Source organism: Bombus affinis, chromosome 11 (genome assembly GCF_024516045.1).
Source record: "Bombus affinis isolate iyBomAffi1 chromosome 11, iyBomAffi1.2, whole genome shotgun sequence".
Taxonomy (NCBI): domain Eukaryota; kingdom Metazoa; phylum Arthropoda; class Insecta; order Hymenoptera; family Apidae; genus Bombus; species Bombus affinis.
The window spans coordinates 5,334,784-5,351,654 of record NC_066354.1 but is presented as its reverse complement, the minus strand read 5'-3'; the positions used below and the strand labels follow the sequence as shown (position 1 = coordinate 5,351,654).

The following is a 16,871-nucleotide window of genomic DNA, read 5'->3' as shown; positions in this document are numbered from 1 at the left end:
TGTTATTGATATACTTGATGAACGTAATTGTGGATATTAATTCTATGCATGCATACATATAATGCATGAAAGATAATACATAAAGAATTTTTATAATCGATAAAATAGTATATGCAAGGTGCAATGATAACTGAGATTTGTGTTTGCTAGAAGAGAAACTATAGTTCTTTTTTAATAGTATTTAATAATTTATATTTTTAATAGTAAGTTAATAGTATTGGCCATTTGTACAAATTCCATTTCACTTTCCTCTGCAGAAATTATAATTAATCCTATAAGGAGCGTACTGCATTATCATGTGAAATAAATAATTTGATAATTTTTAAAATAAATTTATTAAAATAAATTTATTGTACGGATATTTACATAGTATAGTTCATATCCCGTAAAAATCGAAAATATTCCTTTGTACGTAATAAATAAACGTATTATTGTTTATATATACATTACATACATCATTACACGAAAATCAAACTGATTTAATATGTGTATTTTATATATACACAACAAATATATTATTCAATGTATATATTTATCTGCTCAATCGTAAGAACAGCGCGTGTCTACATTCTCGTGAATTCGGTGGCATGTATTTATCATAAAAATCTTGAACAAATTCTTCCACTTTAAAACCGAATTTCTGATATAAAATTAACGCTGGGTTAGTAGCTGAAACGTGTAACGTAACATCTTTGCCCATACACGTTTGGATTAAATGATACAGCATAAATGTTCCTATGCCAGACCTACGCCACTCAGGACGAGTTAGAAAAAATGATATGTAAGCTTCATTGTAACCAACATCGGGAACTAAAATTGCAAATCCTATAATTAACTTTTTGTACAAAACCACACAGCTGAAGTCAGGGTACTGCAAGCACTCTGTCACTGAAAAAAATAAAATTTTTTTCTTAAATACAATCTCGGATATACATATAACATATATGTTGTTATATTTCCAAGACCACAAAAATGAATATTAAAGATAATCTTATATCAAATCATTATATAATCGTTGTGTTCACTCACAATCAATGCCCGGCCAAAAGAATTGGCTGCACAGACTATTAATCGCGGGAATGTGCTGCGGCCTCACATACGAGTAATCAATCGGTGCTGTCGGCGGTGCTTTCCATTTAGGATTAGATTTATTGACTTTAACACGAAGCTCTTCCATTACTTTAATCCATAAAGGACGGCACGAAGTATCTCTTCTTATAAATGGTTTTAAAAGTCTATTTGTGTATGGACTATGCACAGATGTGGGTTCATTGTATCCTTGTAGTCTTTGCTCAAACAAACTTAGATCGTCGCCAAAAAATCGATCCAAAACTCTGCCAGAATCTTTTAAAGGTTTCTCAAGTATTTCTGTCTTAGAACCAAAATTATCAATATCCAGTATTGGTAAACCATATTCTCGTTTCAATTTTCGTACAGCTAGTTTTCGGTAAAATCGTCTGATCTCTGAGGGTGCAGAATTAAGAGTCGATTTATTAACTTGTTGTAATAAATATGCTTCTTCCTGATGTGTCATACGTGGAATCTTTTCTTCTAAAATGATATTTGAAAATAATTATTGGAAATGAATTATATCGTAAATATATGGTAAAAGATATATATACTATTAGTATGATTTTTCTGCCAGGGCCATGGACGTCGTTGCGTAATCTTAAATAAAGAAACAGGTGGTTGTTCTTGAGTAGAACTTAGACTATCATTACTATCTTCTTCGTATTGTTCATCTTCTTCATCTTCCTTTATCTGATCTGTTTTAATATTAAGATTTTCTGATACAGCATCTGTAGTAGATGTCCATTCTGATGTAAAATCATCCAATAATTGTGAAAAGTGGAAATTATTGGTTTGATACTGACAGTCTCTTATTAAATCAGACAATGATGGTGTATCACTTTGTTCAGTAGACATTATATCATCTTCAATCTCCATATCTAAAGTCAAATAATATTAATGTTGTATTAATTTTATAGAATTTTCTATATTGTATTTCACCTATATTGTACAAGTACATACTATTTAGCTCATCTTCTTCAAGTAAAAGATCAAATAATGTTTTATCAGGTTGAACATATCCTTGTGAATATGCAGAACAATCTTGATTCTTTGTTGATCCATTTCCATAACTGTTATCCTCCCCAACTGAAATACTTGATTCTGATGGAGTTGGACTAACGTGTAATTTACTTGCTGTTTTTACTTGATTACCAACTTGTTTTTTACGATCCAATATCATTTTTTCATCTATAATTAAAAAATATAAATAATCTTTGAATATTATATAACTGTTAGATGAAAATCATAGGTATTGTTGATTACTTTTAGCAATAAGAACTTCAGGAGGATCATTGTCTATCAATCTCCACCATCCAGATTCTCCTAATTCTGTAGTTCCTGATTTAAAAAAAATTCCGCTATAATGAGAAAGAGTTCCAGATATTGTACCAATCCAATTCTTCTTTCTTTTACTAGAAAATAATAAAAATTAAATCACATATATAGATTTTGTCATGAATCTCAATTTTGGTCAGCTTTCTAGTACAATATCTTACACTGTTTTCTTGAACAAACAATCCCAGTTACGATCAACAAATGTACTAATGTCAGATTTCCAATGAAAGTATCCTCTTTTACTAATACCACTCGACTTTTCACGTAAATTATATAATGTTAATATAATTACATTTAGCCAAGGCATTCTATTACGTGCTACTATTTCTTCACCAAAAGGACTACAATGGAAACAAGTCAAGTCAAAAAATACATCCCCTACAAATGATACTGGAACGCTTCCACGTTTTAAACATTCTATATGAATCTTTCCTAAACATTCATTACAACATAATGCTGGTTTACTGTATGGATCACATAAATGTCCACAATTCTTGCAACATTCTGTTGCAGAGTGATCAACAGATTCTGTTTTAAATTTGCCGTCTTTCTCATTATTTATATCTGCCATTGCTTATTTATTAAAATATAATTTCTGTATCAAAGTTAAATATTTAAAATAAAACAGTCTATTTTATGCACCCATTTATTTAAATACATTTGTCCATAGAATGTAATTATTACTCTAAAATATGAATATTTTAAGATACTATATCATTGACAATTGTTATTTATATATTGATTACATTGAGGTTACTTTTTCATATAGTTTGAAACAGTTCACACTTTACTTCTAATTATCTGAACATAGTCGCGCGTAACAATTGGCGGGAAATTTATAAATGAATGTTGACTCAAATATAAAACTAAATATAAAAAATATAAATAGAAATTGTAAACTTTTTTATTTAATGTAAATTATAATTATTATACGAATGACTTGTCCTTTTATTAACAATTTTATTTCTAATTATCAGAAGTAAGTAAAGCATTCCTGTATTCAGTCTCATAAATAACAATTTCTGCATATTAATCATGTTTGTTGCTATGGAAGTATAAACAACGGAGATATAGACCTTTGAAAATATGTATATGTATATATTCTGTGTATAAAATTCGAAAATTACTTTCGTACTTTTTAAATAAAAAGGAAGAAAGAATTCTCAGAATGGTTATTCATTTACAAAGCAGAGTATTTTATGGTTTAAAAACTGATATAATTTCAAATGCACATTATATTTCGGATGCAGAAATTCTGTATCCCGTTGGAAATGTAATAGCACTTCATAATATTCCGCAATATCGACAAAAATTCATACGTTTATCTGATAAACAACAGATAAATATAATTACAGTTACATACAACAAGTAGGTTTTTATGTATGTAGTTAATGTTTGTATTCTTTAGTATAAAGTTACACATTATCTTTCCAATCCTCTTTTATAAAGGAAGTATATTGCAACATGTGAAATTGGAGAAAAACCTACTATATCTATTTATGATGTTCAAACATTGAAAAGAAGAAAGCTTCTTGGGATACCATATGAAGCCCCTGATGTAACAAAATTTACTTGCATAGGATTTACTTTTGATAATAAGCATCTAGCAGCAGTTACAGGAGAGCCTGATCAAACAATGCTTTTTTATAATTGGGAAAAGGGAAAAGTAGAATCCAGTATAAAAGTAGGGACTCCTCAGAATCCATTGGCCATTGTACAAGTATTAGCTTGTAATCCATCTGATGCAGGTGTAGTTGCTCTTGGTGGTCTACACACATTTAAATTCTTAACTCTTTCTGATACCGTATGGAGACCATATGGATTTTCTAAAGCAGACAATATACTTACATGTTCTATGACTTGGTTGGATTCAGATAGATTATTACTTGGAACTAAGGATGGTAGAATACTTTACTTAGAGAATGGTGATTTAAAAAATATCTATAATATGACTGATACATTATTTATGAATCTGAAAATTCGCGAAGAATATGTTATACAAGCTAGTAGTTCAATTACAGCCATGGATTCAAAGGAAGACATTCCATGGGAAAACAATATTCGTTGTTTAATTGCATTTCACAGAGGTTTTGCATTTGCATTTGGCTCAAGAACAATTGTGGTTTTTGAAACAGAGGGCCTGCATAAATATACAAAAAGAAATATTTATATAATACCAACTCAAATATCAAAACAGGAGAATGAAGATTTATATCAAATCAACAGCATAAGTGTTAATTTAAGTTCAGATCGTTTGTTAATTACAACTGGTTGGCCTCAATTATTTTATGCGAAGTTATGGGGACCAGACTTAAATGTAGATCCAGAACCACAAGAATTAAAGATCATGGGTCAATCATTGCATTTTGGACCTATAAGAGATATTTCTGTCTGTGGTTGGAAATCAACTTTCATGACTTGCGGAGAACTTGACCATAGTGTAAGGTTGTGGGATTTTGAATCAGGAAGATTAATTCTACACAAACAATATACAGAAGATATTTGTGGAATTGCTTTGCATCCTACAGGCCTTTTCTGTGTGATTGGTTTTAGTGATAAATTACGTTTCATGAGCATATTAATAGATGATTTATTACCTATGGAGGAATTTTCTATAAGATGTTGTAAAGCTGTAAAATTTAGTAATGCTGGTCATTTCTTTGCTGCTGTTAATGGAAATGTTGTACATATTTATTGCACTATTGGTTTTATTAGCACTTTCATTTTAAAAGGGCATACCAATAGAGTAAAGACTCTACTATGGTCACAAACAGATACAAAGCTACTTACGTTAGGTGCAGAAGGTACTATATATCAGTGGGATATGAGTACTGGTCGCCGTTCTGCTGAGATAATTTTAAAAGGGATTGTTTTACATGACATTGCTCTTTCTGCTGATGAACAGATTACCTATTGCATTGCTGATGATAATAATATATATGAGATAAAAGACAATACGGTAATACATAATTTATTTTTTCTACAATTTTATGAACAGAGAAGCAAAAGATAATTTAGTATATTATCCATGTTAGACGAGACAACATAATATTCCAGATGCAAACATGTATTGCATGCTATTAGGAAAAGAAGATCAAGCTTTGTTTCTTATTTGTCCTGGTGGTATTATTTTATCAGTAGTATGTCCACTTCAAGATCCAGTACAGTACATAACTTTTCACATTCACTCTGCTGATATTGCAAAGGTAAAATTTTGTATAGTAAATGATTTAAATGTATAAAATAAAGTATAAAGTAATCATGCTGTATATTTTGCAGATTGTCCTTCCTTATAATGAGCAGTTCTTGATATCTACTGGAATAGATGGTAGTTTATGTATTTGGAAAGTAATATACCCTGAAGGAAAAGGAAAGACTGCAAAAGAGCTCACATATACAAATGAAGTGTTAATTAATAAAGATGACTTGCAAGAGAAAATACAAATGATAGTAGATTTAAACGTTAGAATGAGGGAACTGGAAACTGAACACGCGTATAAAATGCGTCAAATAGAGGTAGTACATAATGACAAAGTACGGGATATACATCAAGGATATTTGCAAGCTATCGAAGAGCTAAGAGATAGGATAAGTAGATTACAAGAAGATCACAAGAATGAACTGAACACTATAAACGTAGAAATACTTAAAATGAAAGAGAAACACGAAGAAACGATGAAGCAAATGGAAACAAATTATAATGCTAAACTTATTACAGAATACGATAGATATTTAGCGCTTGAAAATACAATGAATAATATGCGTCAAAATTATGAGAAACGTTTGGAAGAAGTAGAGAAGCATGGCATTGAAAAATTACAAAATGCAACAACTAAATATGAAGCTCTTCTTCATGAGAAGAAATTGCAATTAGAAGAAAGTCAAGATGAAATAACGCACCAGGCGCGAGTACACGAGGAGATGATGACGCAAGTTGAAGATGATGTCGATAAGGAAATATTGGAACTAAAAACAAATTATGAAGCATTGCTACATGAAGAAAAGGAGGAAAATATACGGCTAAAAGGAGAAGCTGGAATGTTGCGCAATAGATATATGGCTAGTTTGAAAGATGTTGAAGAATTGAAGAGACAATTGCAACGAGTTCAAAGCGAATATGGGTATTTCCAAAAGACTATTCAAGAATTAGAAAAAGATAAAGATGATTTGAAAACCGAAATAAATGAAAGGGATATCACGATTCAAGATAGAGAACGTCAGATATATGAATTAAAGCGTACAAATCAGGAACTGGAGAAGTTCAAATTCGTTTTGAATTATAAGATTACAGAATTGAAAAATCAAATAGAACCGCGGGATCAAGAAATCAAAGAGCTCAAAGAGAAAATCCGAGATATGGAAACGGAACTTGTAAATTTGCATAAAACAACTATTAGTTTAGAATTACAATTACATGAATTAAGGGAAAAGTTAGGAGCTGCAAGACATGAACTACAAAACGAAATGCATCGAAATAAAAGATGTCAACAACTTTTAAAAAGGATACGAATAGATTTGCATGATGCTTCAGGGCTTGTACAAGAACCACAGGCATTAAAAATTGCTATAACAAAATTGTATCACAAGTATAGTTCAAGCGATGAATTTTTGCGTAGCCGAAAAGCGGATTTAGATGCGCAATGTGAATTTATAAAGCAGAGGGATCATTTAGAAAGGACAATAGCTTCCCTTAAGAGACAAGTTTTCCAAGATAGAATAGGCAGTGGCAAAGATATAGATAAAACGGTGGAAGAAAATATCATTTTGATCTCAGAATTAAATGCTTTGAGGGAAGAATTGAAAGATGCAAGAAAACACGTACAGCATATGGAAGGTCTGTTAGGTTTAACAGTAAAGGATATAAAGCCGTCGGAAGCGAAAAGAAAGATGGAAGAAGCGTTATATGAACATGAACAATTGCGAATTGACTACAGATTTCAAATGCAAGAATGCCAAAATATAATAATTGCTTTAAAAGACGATATGTATAAATTAATAAGCAAACTACCTTGTGAAGAAGCGGAAACTAAAATAACTTTTTAGATGTTTTTACCACGAGTAAGTGAAAATTATAAATACTAAATAAATTTTTTTTATATAAGTTATGTATGTAAGTTATGTGTGTTATGTGTAGTATATTATTAAATCGTTTTCCTATCGTAAATTATTTATTTAAGGAAAAGAAATATTATTAACAAATTGGAACAAAGAAATGTTATAATAATAATTACCAACACAATTTTCTCAAATTAATATTGCCTTATTTAAAGAACAAATGGAATGATAGATTTTCTATTTTTTGGATATTGGGAAAATTCTTTCTTATACGCTTTATGTTTTCCTAATGCCCATATAGTCATTTGATATGCACCAGCTAAGGTAAAGAGAGCAGCTGAAAGAATATGATAGTTACGTATAGTATACATTATATTCAGTATTTTACTGATAGAATAAGAAGTATATTTATACCTGGCAAACATGAGGTCATGATAGTAAAACCAAACCAACTGCCAATCTCATAAGTATAATTTGGGCATGATACAAGATTAAACAATATAGTAAAAGGATTGCCAGTGGGTACTGGTATTTTTCTTACAGTACTTCCTGCTGGTCTTAAATTTCTTAGAGCCACATGAATACTCAAGTTTCCCACTTCACAAAGTGCAAATATTACTAGTCCGGTCAGAAACTGCATTTGATTCGGAGCTGTATACAAAGGATGATTTACATGGTATGCTACATACATAGCAAACAGCCAATAGTATGAACAGTTTTTAAAGAGATTGCGCAGTGGCATTGTTGCATGACTGAAACGGTGTACGAACAATGTTTCTAGAAGTCTTTTTGCATAATGTATAGACCAACAAACTGCTGCCACACTGAAATCAAATTTACAATTTTAGGTTTTAATATTCTAACTCTATATAGTTATTCTTGTTGGTTTTGTGTTAATATTTTATAAACATCATAACTAGTTTCATACAGCTATATAGCAGTTTAAAAGTAACATACTGATAATTCAACTGTAACTTATATTTACACAATAATTAATCTCTCATCATTATTTCATTCGACATCTAAGAAAAAAAGGTAATGAAATATTAGGATAAAATTTATTAAGAAGAATTTGTTAAATAAACTTACTGGACTACATTATTAATTTCAGACGCAGTTACATCACCATAAAAAATCCATGCACGTTGATATATCCATAAATATAGAAATAATGGACCAGCATATTCCACTAAAAATACAGTTTTCCAACTAATCTGTGGTCCAAGATCTTTAAAGTATAATTTTCCACCACTAGAAATAGATAAATTCTTCAATGTATCTGAATCAGATAAAGCCTTTCCCTTAGTATCTAGCCTTAAACATTGTCTGTGAACATGTGGTGCTTTTTTTAGTTTAAATAATTCTTCTTTAATTTCTCGTATGGTTGTAGTAGGTTTCACCTATAAAAATGTAAAGTAAAATACGTCATTTAAGAAAACTTTTGTATTAGAAATTCAAGTTTATGTATATCGCTAGAAATTCATGCATATTAATCAGACTATTATGAATTATTGAATATCGCATACATTATCTATTACATAAAAGTAATGATTGATAAGTTTAATATATTCGTTGTAAGTTACAAATAATAATGTATGAAAATATTTATTTCATTTTTACTTGTTCATTTACTTACGGATACATTTGCTATGAATTTTGATGACTTCGCGGTCAATATTTGAATCTAAAAATATAAAAAAGGTACATTGAATTATAGATTCTTTTAAATAAGAACTCGTTTATTATCGATTTTAATACATATATATATATATATATATATTTATACATATAATAAATACCTCCATTGTTGATATATAATAATTCTTTATTAATTAATAGAGATTTCGTAACTCCACTGTGTAAAGAACTGAACGACCACTACTACTTCCAGAACACTACACTACATACTGCGCTTACGGCCAGGTCAGAGAGAAATGTATAATACAGCGCTGTGATCGTTTAATTCCAATTGTACAAAGTTCAATTTTTTTCTGATGACCAATGAACTTTTTCACGTATAATTTCTAAAATGACATTCATGATATTATTGAAAATTGTCAGTACTTATATTCTTTAACATTTCGAAATATTTGCAACAATTTATATTGATGATATTTCCTTTGTAAATACATTGTATCATTTTTCAGATTTATTCTGTACGTCATTAATACATGTAATTTAAATGTAAAGATGCTAAAGTTGACGTAGAAATAAGACGATTACAAAACGACATTTATGTTATTTTTGTGTCTGAAACATACATGTAAGAGTTCCTATGACAAAAGTATTTGTAAAATATGTTAACATTAATTAACCCTTTCCCGTACTTTAGCGAGTCAGACTCGCGATGAAGATTTTGGCCCAAACATAAATATCGCGAGTCTGACTCGCCAAAGTACGGGAAGGGGTTAACACCGAAAATGGCATTTATAGATTGCGTAGAAAATAAAAAATTGATGCAAATAGAATTTATTTAAAGTAGTTAAAAAATTAATATATATATAAAATTAATAAGAATTTCTTATATGTTAAGAAATGTATGTTTATTAATTTGCAATGTTTTACTGATAATATGCATGTAAAGTGTTTAAGATATTATTCTTAGATGTCGCTACTATAACTTTCACAATGTAGATTTCTACGGTAACATCGAAGACTAGACCATAGGCAATAAAATAGATCTGATATGCAATTCTTCTTCATGTTGCACGAGGCGTTATCGATTCAGTATAGTAGTGATTTGAATCGAAACTATATTTTCCTATGAAATTACAAATAAGATGTATAATAGGACAGCTTGCAAAGAAAGTACAGAATCGTATACTTCTGCAACTGATTAAAATCGTAATCCTGGTGCAAACTCGTAAAATTCAAATTCGTAAATTCCAAAATTGGGTGAGTCTAATCTCTATTTCTTTTTAAACAATTTTTTAAACACATCCAGGTAATATTTCTTCGCATCCATAATTCACTTTCAAGGTGCAAAAAATTCAATGAAACTACGAAATCTGTAATCGTGTATGACTTTTGCAAAGAACTATTGATGTAGTTTAATTTCTATAAAAAGTACATTTCTCTGAAAGCGCCTGAATTTTTTTTATCTAAAGTAGTTTCCAGGATATGAGGACTTTATGAAGTTACACTGAACTTCGATGATTTTTGTTACTCTTTTAAACTGAATCATCGCTATTAAAAAAATGTCTTGCATCTGTTAATGGTATCATCATTCTATAAAAAGTTAATCAAAATCGGTGTTTTTTAATTGGGTAATTTTTGTAGTCCGCGGGGCCTCTTAAAATGCGGGATTGGGTTTGGGCGAACGCGCTGAATCTGCCTTGCGTCGGCCCTGTCTATATGTACATATTTTTATATAAAAATTAGACTGCGGGTTTTTATGTATTTATAGAAAACTTAAAAATGTAAAGAAGTTCAGGATACTTACAATGTGAAAAAATCTCTGCTAAGTTCCACTGTTATAAATGACGATCCATAAAAGTATAAAATTGTATAAATATCCGCGGTTCAATAATAATAATAATAGTATATATGTATATTATAACAATAAAGACATGTAATAAGTACAAGTTCTTTTTGATGTTATGTGATGTTTATATTGAATAACGTTCAAGCAATGGCGGGAATCGTTCTAGAGTACGCTAGTGTAACAGTAGTAGAGTGCGCTAGTGTACGCGTAGTGTAGCCTAACGTTGCGTCGTAGAGGTTTCTGGTCATTTCTTGCCATTTCGATTTTAGAGGCAGAGTTGTACAGTTGCTTGTTTACAGAGTTGCTCAGTAATCTAAAAAATGGGTTTCCAAAATATTTGGTATTCGCATCCGAGAAAATATGGTCAAGGATCCAGATCCTGGTAAGTATTACTATTTTGTATTATATTTTTAAATTGTAGACAAATCAATTTATATCATAAAGTTACATGCATGTATGCAATAGACCATGTGTTCATGTTTATGTTTTTCCAGTAAAAGAAGATATTTTTATAGCTTTTAGTGTACGTTGTTTAAGATAATTTAAAAATATGAATTGCATGTATGCAATAGACCATGTGTCCACGTTTATGTTTTTCAAGTAAAAGAAGATATTTTTATAGCTTTTAGTGTACGTTGTTTAAGATAATTTAAAAATATGAATTACTAAATAAAAAATTAAAAATATGAATTGCATGTATGCAATAGGCCATATGTCCACGTTTATGTTTTTCAAGTAAAAGAAGATATTTTTATAGCTTTTAGTGTATGTTGTTTAAGATAATTTAAAAATATGAATTACTTTATTATCACTATAATTAAAAAAAATTCATATTTTGCTTAAAAATATTATTTTTACATTGTTCGAACATAACCTCAATGTAGTATATATTATGCATAGCATTTATAACTTACTATTAGACTGCCGTAGTCTATTTATGATAGTGTTCTTTCAATGTGTAATTAATCATATTGTGTTATTTTACAGTCGTGCTTGTGCCAACAGGCACGGATTAATACGAAAATATGGACTGAACATTTGTCGCCAATGTTTTCGGGAATATGCTGCCGATATTGGCTTTAAAAAGGTATAAAATTTGAATCCTTTTATGTGTACAGATATATTTCTAATATATATAATGATTAAATATTATATCTAAACCAATCTCTTTTTATTTACAGCTGGATTAACAACAATGAAATAGCTAATTGGATAATATTTATATTCATCTCCGTTAATATGTGAGATACAATAAAATTAACTTTTTCTATTAAATATATTTGTATCATTAATTTTAATTAGTCGTTACGTTCAGATCCTCTTTAACCGTTTTAGTGCCAGGGGTTTTTAACACTTCCTTCCTTAACTTCCTTCGCTCTTCTTATCAAATCGTATAAACCTCTTAATTTAAGTCATTTCTGTTCATTGTTTTTGAAAAAAAAATCTCCAAATTTTATTCCACAAATATGAGATCTAAATTTTTTATATAGCATATAACATATAGCAGAGCGAAAAATGCATCTAGTTTTGTTGCATCTAGTTCCTTAGTCCCCAATACCCTAAATGTTTCTTCTTCCATACATTTTATTACATGATCCCTTATACAGTGATCAATGATAAGATAAAATGCCGTCTTTATTTGTCCTTTCATAATATGCCGTTTAGCATATCCCTAAAGATATTACGAACTGATGTCCTGCCAGGTTTAGGACTTGTATCTATTTCTTTCCTTTTTGCCCTTACGTAAACGCTTATTTATAATATTCAACTCTGATTCGGTTGTAAATAGCTTTTCATGTGTTTCCATGCCGTTTTTAGTTGCCGAAGTTTCTTGTTCATCGCACACTGAACAGTGTTCTTCTATGTCTGTAATTTTTTTTTATAATTTTTTTTTTAAAGTCTTGACATTTTTAGGATAAATATTTATCACAGAATAATACCATGTATGGAATACAAAATTATTGTCAAATTTGATATGCTTTACTTTTCCTTTTATAACAACTTTACACAAAACGTTCTGAGATGCTTTCTGTCTGAGTTTTAGAGATAACAAGTTAAGATGTCAACTAATTGACTAACAAACTAAGATGTATTCTAGTCGAATGGACAATAGCAAGTAAGAATATGGTCTGTGACGGCGATATTTATACAAAAATATCGATGAGTATTGGCCGTTCTCCAAATTAGGAAATCGTCGATGTACGCGTAAACGAGATTCCGGCAAACGCGCTGAACCTGCCTTGCGCCAGCCCTGACTCTACGCGAAGGTACAATTCTCCTTTGATGATTGCTGATATCAGGGCTCGCGTTCGCATATCTCGGGTGTTTAAATGAGCGGCGATAGATACAGAAGTTCTTAGTAATTATATCGGTAAAACAGCAAGACGTTGGTAAGCTGATGTTACAAAAGTCACGTCTATTCTGTAGGTTGCTGCTATAATCACTGACGAGTCGTCTGTGATAATTTGTATGTTCCGAGATATAACATACCATTTAATGTTACGTTTATTCTATCCTTAGTCAATGCATATATTTATTCAATGACTGGCAATAACTGGCAATGAGGTGGCTCCGTCGGTAACTGGTTTCTGTCAAGAATACTACTTACTTGATAAAGACTATGTGTATACGGTACATATTCATGCATATATATTTTTTAATTTAATGCTAAAATGTAAATACATACATACATACATATATATATGGCATATAGAGGCAAGAGTAGATCATATTCATAATTTTGTTAATTAAAATAATAAGGATTTTGTTAATAGAGTTTGTGATAAGAATAAGACATATTTTGTTAAGTGAAATTTATTGTTACAGAAGTAGATTATCAGTAAGATTCTGTAGCATAAAATTACCAAATGATCATTAAAATTATCGACGAGACCTTGATACCGATCATTTCGATACAAAGAACGATAAATTAAAAATTTCCTTAAATTACACCAGTGGCTTTTCTATACTGACCGAAATGTTCCAGATACTGTTGTATCGTATCCAATGGTTGATAAATATCGTTCATTCGGTTCTATAAAAAGACGAGAAACTTGAATTATTTTTTCAGCGGAGAACATCGTTGACTGTCGAAAGCAAACGGTGTTGACGCACGCTGTCTCTCCGAAAAAGCATGTTATTCATTAAATTACCTGCAAATATTGCGGTGCTTGATTGGACACGGTAGATCCGAGGAATCCTTGTAAAAATTCACGCATCAATTCCCATGCACTGCCGGGAACCACGCAGGGTCTATATTCCACCTATGAAACATGGAAACCAATCATTCAATATATGTTCAGAAATAATCAACAAGTACACGGTACTCGATGTACCTTTTTCCACTTTTCACGACGATTCTTTTATGTTGCTTCGATATTTCTTATTTTCAGAGAAATTATTTCCAGACGCAATCGAAACGACGGAAAGAGGAAATCTGTGAAAAAGTAAAGAAACAGAATGCAAGTCGAAAGAAACGATAACAGGACGTGATTAACGCAATCGAAAGTTAAGCTTGTTTCTCGCCCTGACGACAGGATATCTCCGGCTCGAAGAAAGCGCGAACGCTCGAGGGAACGTCTTCCGGTTTGCGGCATACGTCAACCACCGACACGCTTTTCTTGCTGCACGAACTTGTTTAGCAAGTAATTCTCTGATCGAAAGCGCCTCGTGGTGTGTTATGATTAACAGGCTGATTTGATTTGACTGCAAATGAGGCTGATTTAAACGTACAATAAAGAAGGTGGTGACAGAAAGTCGTCACGTAAAAGGTGAAATATTTCATCTTTTATCGTAGCAAAATCGTAGAACATAAAAGATATTGTGAAAGCGTGTAAATGTCGCAGAGTATTATGTTACCAACGTGAAATCGAAATTGAAATTCAAAGAAATTGAAACAACGTCCCTCTGAATGGAGTTTGCGAGAAGAATCGATCGGGGCCGTGAACCATTCGCTCTTTTCGTTGCTCGTTTCTCTTTGCTTCGCGTTCGCCGATCAAGATCATGCTCAGCTACGTCAAAGGAAGCGGCAGGTATCATGTTCATCGAAATCGATCGTAGTAGTATTCAACGGATTGCTGGAAACCTCCGACCGAAGGCGAAACGACGACAATGCCCATTTTTATTCCATCTTTGCTCATCAATTTGTGATTTGAAAAGAAATTTAAAAGTCATTTAAAAAGAATTTAAGGCTTAGAAATGGGAAAGTTACGGATCCAAGGCTCAGAGATCGGCAACTTACGGATTCAGAGTTTAGAAATTGGAAAATTACGAATTCAAAACTTAGAAACCGGGAAGTTGCGAATTCAGAGCTCAGAGATCGGCAAGCTGTCGAGTCGTAGCTTACAAATTGAGAAGTTACGAAGTCAAAGTTAACATATTGCAAAAATTACGAAGCCGAAGCTAAGACATTGCAAAGCTATAAATTTCCTATCATTTTATTCATAGTTTTTTAAACGTATAAACTTTCCAAATCGTAAATTAAGAAACATCAACAAGTTTACAGGTCGTGAAAACCGCAACGACCATGGGATCATCTTTTTATAAAGAAGTAAACATGTACGCGCGACGGTTTTTCTTGCGTCGCAGGGAACGCGAAAGAACGTAGGAACAAGGAAGATGGTGACGCGGAGGAGCGTGAGTTAGTACGGTTCTACGGTGTGGTATTTTCTCGAGTGAAATTAATGGGGGAACAGGGGTTTTATCGTAACATATTCGACGTCGTGGTAGAGTACAAACAGCGCTGTTACCGATATAAATGGCTGGTGGATCGGTCGAAGGACCACATCGTTGGTCCACCTTGTAGAACGGAAGTTACAGCATTTTCACGCTATTGCGAGGCGACGTCCAATGACCGAGAAACATTCTCGCGTTAAAAACTCTGCTTACGATAGGTAGAATAATCATCGTTGTTTCAACTTCTTTTACAACGAGATTTATTAAATAATATTAAAGAAAATCAGATGGTTAATAATGCAAATTTCAAAAGTTGAATTCTTTAAACTTAGAATTTGCCCGAATGCCGTTTAATTAATTTCCGAGCTAATTGAATTCTAGATGATAGCAGTAATTCAAACAAGAAGCGTATTTAATTAAAGAAGATTTCTTTTATAACTCGGAGCATCGAGGGGGCATATTTTCGAAAATCTTTCAAACGAGATTCCGGTATTTTACCGCAAATTTCGTGATATTTCCTCGTATCGATTCACCTATCCAGCGCACCTATCGTACGTTCGCAGTTAGAATTTCACAGAAACGCGTTTGCGGTATCAGGCGAACGAAATCCTCGTGTGCGACGGTATGAAACGCGGCGGTCAGAAACGAGTCGAGAGGAACCGAAACGCGTTCTACAGAAATTCAATTTTTATTAAATCTCTGTTCAAACCTGATGCACTTTCGATTTAAAAGAGAAGCTCTATCCACGTGACGGTATTTTAATGCTTCGTATTTTTTTTCGAAATCTCTTAACGTTTCCTACGAAGACACGTAACCTTGTATATTCATAAAATTTATCTGTAAGCGTTGGAATATTCTTTCCTGGACAAACGTGTGATATTTCGATGTTGTCACTCGACGCGATATTGCAGTCGCAGGCAATCATCTGCGGCCAATTGATCGTACAAATCGAATCCTTCCAATATTCTCGATAGTCCGCGCGCTTTCACGAGCATTTAATCGAAGTTTCATGGAAGCTCGATCGAAATAGAAAAGGAAGGTCCGCCTTTGGTGACGCTCGTAACGAACAGACGTAATTCACGCGTGTACAACGAATCTCACGGTGGGCTAAAACCGTCGATCGATATTACTGCGATCGTCGTGTGATCGACAAGGCGTTGTGAAGTAGCGCAGGCTATTTCGCCGGTTTCCAAGTTTAATCGCGAGTTAATTAGCTGGCGTGATCCTTCGCAATCCCTTGGCAACGCGGCGG

General features: G+C 32.0%; 5 protein-coding genes across 9 annotated transcripts in view; 2 read left to right on the top strand and 3 right to left on the bottom strand.

Moving 5' to 3' along the window:
* Positions 1-332: 332 nt before the first annotated feature.
* Positions 333-3,188, bottom strand: LOC126921731 (cysteine-rich protein 2-binding protein). Its single transcript, XM_050733539.1, has 6 exons — positions 2,568-3,188; positions 2,335-2,483; positions 2,032-2,259; positions 1,623-1,949; positions 1,030-1,551; positions 333-888 (listed from the first exon to the last, which is right to left on the bottom strand). Exons 1-6 carry the CDS (start codon positions 2,975-2,977, stop codon positions 533-535), a joined length of 1,992 nt encoding a protein of 663 aa, XP_050589496.1. The 5' UTR covers positions 2,978-3,188; the 3' UTR covers positions 333-532.
* Positions 3,189-3,514: 326 nt separating this feature from the next.
* LOC126921715 (cilia- and flagella-associated protein 57) lies at positions 3,515-7,449 on the top strand. The gene is made up of 4 exons (XM_050733498.1): positions 3,515-3,774; positions 3,856-5,365; positions 5,442-5,612; positions 5,686-7,449. Exons 1-4 carry the CDS (start codon positions 3,575-3,577, stop codon positions 7,447-7,449), a joined length of 3,645 nt encoding a protein of 1,214 aa, XP_050589455.1. The 5' UTR covers positions 3,515-3,574.
* Positions 7,450-7,555: 106 nt separating this feature from the next.
* Positions 7,556-9,850, bottom strand: LOC126921764 (very-long-chain enoyl-CoA reductase). The gene is made up of 6 exons (XM_050733620.1): positions 9,723-9,850; positions 9,261-9,485; positions 9,098-9,145; positions 8,551-8,861; positions 7,876-8,285; positions 7,556-7,798 (listed from the first exon to the last, which is right to left on the bottom strand). The coding sequence occupies exons 2-6, from the start codon at positions 9,264-9,266 to the stop codon at positions 7,671-7,673; spliced, it is 903 nt and encodes a 300-aa protein (XP_050589577.1). The 5' UTR covers positions 9,267-9,485; positions 9,723-9,850; the 3' UTR covers positions 7,556-7,670.
* A 1,309-nt stretch (positions 9,851-11,159) lies between these two features.
* On the top strand, positions 11,160-12,038 carry LOC126921788 (40S ribosomal protein S29). The gene is made up of 2 exons (XM_050733660.1): positions 11,160-11,327; positions 11,933-12,038. Exons 1-2 carry the CDS (start codon positions 11,266-11,268, stop codon positions 12,036-12,038), a joined length of 168 nt encoding a protein of 55 aa, XP_050589617.1. The 5' UTR covers positions 11,160-11,265.
* A 1,705-nt stretch (positions 12,039-13,743) lies between these two features.
* Positions 13,744-16,871, bottom strand: part of LOC126921776 (mediator of RNA polymerase II transcription subunit 20) — a 162,883-nt gene continuing 159,755 nt past the window's right edge. For all 5 annotated transcript variants that reach the window (XM_050733645.1, XM_050733642.1, XM_050733643.1 and 2 more), the window contains 2 exons: positions 14,098-14,208; positions 13,744-13,979 (listed from right to left, as the gene is read on the bottom strand). In XM_050733645.1, coding sequence (XP_050589602.1) covers positions 13,887-13,979; positions 14,098-14,208 — 204 coding nt within the window. In that variant the 3' untranslated portion in view covers positions 13,744-13,886. The remainder of the gene's footprint in view (positions 13,980-14,097; positions 14,209-16,871) is intronic.

Coding starts and splice junctions, on each gene's coding strand:
- LOC126921788 (XM_050733660.1), top strand. CDS start 11,266: ATGGGTTTCCAAAATATTTGGTATTCGCATCCGAGAAAATATGGTCAA. Junction 11,328..11,932: donor GGTCAAGGATCCAGATCCTG/GTAAGTATTACT, acceptor GTTATTTTACAG/TCGTGCTTGTGCCAACAGGC.
- LOC126921715 (XM_050733498.1), top strand. CDS start 3,575: ATGGTTATTCATTTACAAAGCAGAGTATTTTATGGTTTAAAAACTGAT. Junction 3,775..3,855: donor ATTACAGTTACATACAACAA/GTAGGTTTTTAT, acceptor TCTTTTATAAAG/GAAGTATATTGCAACATGTG. Junction 5,613..5,685: donor ACTCTGCTGATATTGCAAAG/GTAAAATTTTGT, acceptor TATATTTTGCAG/ATTGTCCTTCCTTATAATGA.
- LOC126921731 (XM_050733539.1), bottom strand. CDS start 2,977: ATGGCAGATATAAATAATGAGAAAGACGGCAAATTTAAAACAGAATCT. Junction 2,260..2,334: donor TGAAGTTCTTATTGCTAAAA/GTAATCAACAAT, acceptor TTTTAATTATAG/ATGAAAAAATGATATTGGAT. Junction 889..1,029: donor CTTTTGGCCGGGCATTGATT/GTGAGTGAACAC, acceptor TATTTTTTTCAG/TGACAGAGTGCTTGCAGTAC.
- LOC126921764 (XM_050733620.1), bottom strand. Junction 8,862..9,097: donor AATTCATAGCAAATGTATCC/GTAAGTAAATGA, acceptor ACATTTTTATAG/GTGAAACCTACTACAACCAT. Junction 7,799..7,875: donor CATGACCTCATGTTTGCCAG/GTATAAATATAC, acceptor ATATTCTTTCAG/CTGCTCTCTTTACCTTAGCT.